General features: G+C 40.5%; 1 protein-coding gene across 1 annotated transcript; it reads right to left on the bottom strand.

The window, feature by feature from the left end:
* Positions 1–473: 473 nt before the first annotated feature.
* Positions 474–1,067, bottom strand: LOC145303052 (zinc finger MYM-type protein 1-like). Its single transcript, XM_080144688.1, has one exon. The coding sequence runs from the start codon at positions 1,065–1,067 to the stop codon at positions 474–476; it is 594 nt and encodes a 197-aa protein (XP_080000814.1).
* Between the last annotated feature and the right edge of the window lie 228 nt (positions 1,068–1,295).

Raw genomic sequence — 1,295 nt, 5'->3', positions numbered from 1 at the left:
CCCACAGAAACACACATAGTCAGAAGAAATTTTAGAGCTAGCGTAAGATATGGCAACGATTCAACAAAATCGCACTTTATGATAAACTGTAGGAATTGCAGTACAGCCTAGTGCTTGGCTTCCTCCAAGTTTATTTTAGCTGCTTAAGGTGTCGCCTTAAGCGTGGAGTTTCCACGCAAACGTTTTCTTTAGATAGCTCATCATACACAGCTGTGAACTTGGCAACAGACAACTGTATTCCTTCTTCGCGGGCACAAATAATATTATCTGGCAGAACGGCGGAAAAGGTCAACAAAATGTCATTCACTACGTGTGCCCTAGTATTCAACTCGATATGGAAACTGTCCAGACACTCTAACATTTCTTTCTTAGTCTCCTCCTGCAATGACAATCCAATATCCCTTGCCTCTTCTCCTGGCATTCTGTTCTTTCTTCTGATAGTCCTCTCTGTAGAGATATCAAGTTCTTCACATTTAAGGCAAGTAAGTCAATGCAGTAGCTGTTTTACCTTTTAAATGTAAAAATCCCAGAAATGACTCACGCACTTCAACTGCACCATCGCTTACATGTACATATCTAATTACTGTTGACATTTGATCTGCATGCGAAACGTCTGGTGTGTTATCAAAAAGTATACCAAAGTACTTTGCATTCTTGATGTCAGCAACGAGTTTTCCAATCTCATGTTTTGTCAAAAGAGAAATAAACTCGTTCTGTGTTTCAGGTGACATATATGAACATATTACCTGACTGTCTGCGTTTTGCTGGAGGCTGAACAGATGCTCTTTTAACACCATATCATAGTGAGATAATAATTCGACAAGTTCCAAGAAGTTACCTTTGTTTAATGAGGACGTATTCTCGCGATGTCCTCTAAATACCAGGTTCTGTCGTGCAAGAAAAAATATCACGTCTAAAACTCTGTGCAGAATGTCTCTGAACTTCATTTTCTCTTTTTCCATAAGGGAAATGTGTGCTGCACCGATAGATTTTTTTTTGCAGTTGGAGTCATGACGCCAGCGTTTTCCAATTCTCCTAGCACCAGAGATGGTCCTTTGACTGTTCATGCTCAATCATTTTGGGATTTAGCTTCTACCAAGCTTCAAAACCAGTGACGAAAGTAGATGTTCCAGGAGCCTTGTCATCTTTGGCAAACAACCGACAGCAAAAGCAGTACAACTTTCCGTCATGCAGCAAGTAAGCCTTCCACGATCGTAGCCGCCTGTTGCCAATTTGACAATGAGGAATAAAGCCAGGTTGAAGAAAGTTGTCGAAATTCACCTTTAACCTTTGAA

The sequence above is a fragment of the Euprymna scolopes genome, chromosome 2 (genome assembly GCF_053919585.1).
Source record: "Euprymna scolopes isolate OS-2025 chromosome 2, ASM5391958v1, whole genome shotgun sequence".
NCBI lineage: Eukaryota > Metazoa > Mollusca > Cephalopoda > Sepiida > Sepiolidae > Euprymna > Euprymna scolopes.
This window is presented reverse-complemented; position numbering and strand designations above follow the sequence as displayed.

Coding starts and splice junctions, on each gene's coding strand:
- LOC145303052 (XM_080144688.1), bottom strand. CDS start 1,067: ATGAACAGTCAAAGGACCATCTCTGGTGCTAGGAGAATTGGAAAACGC.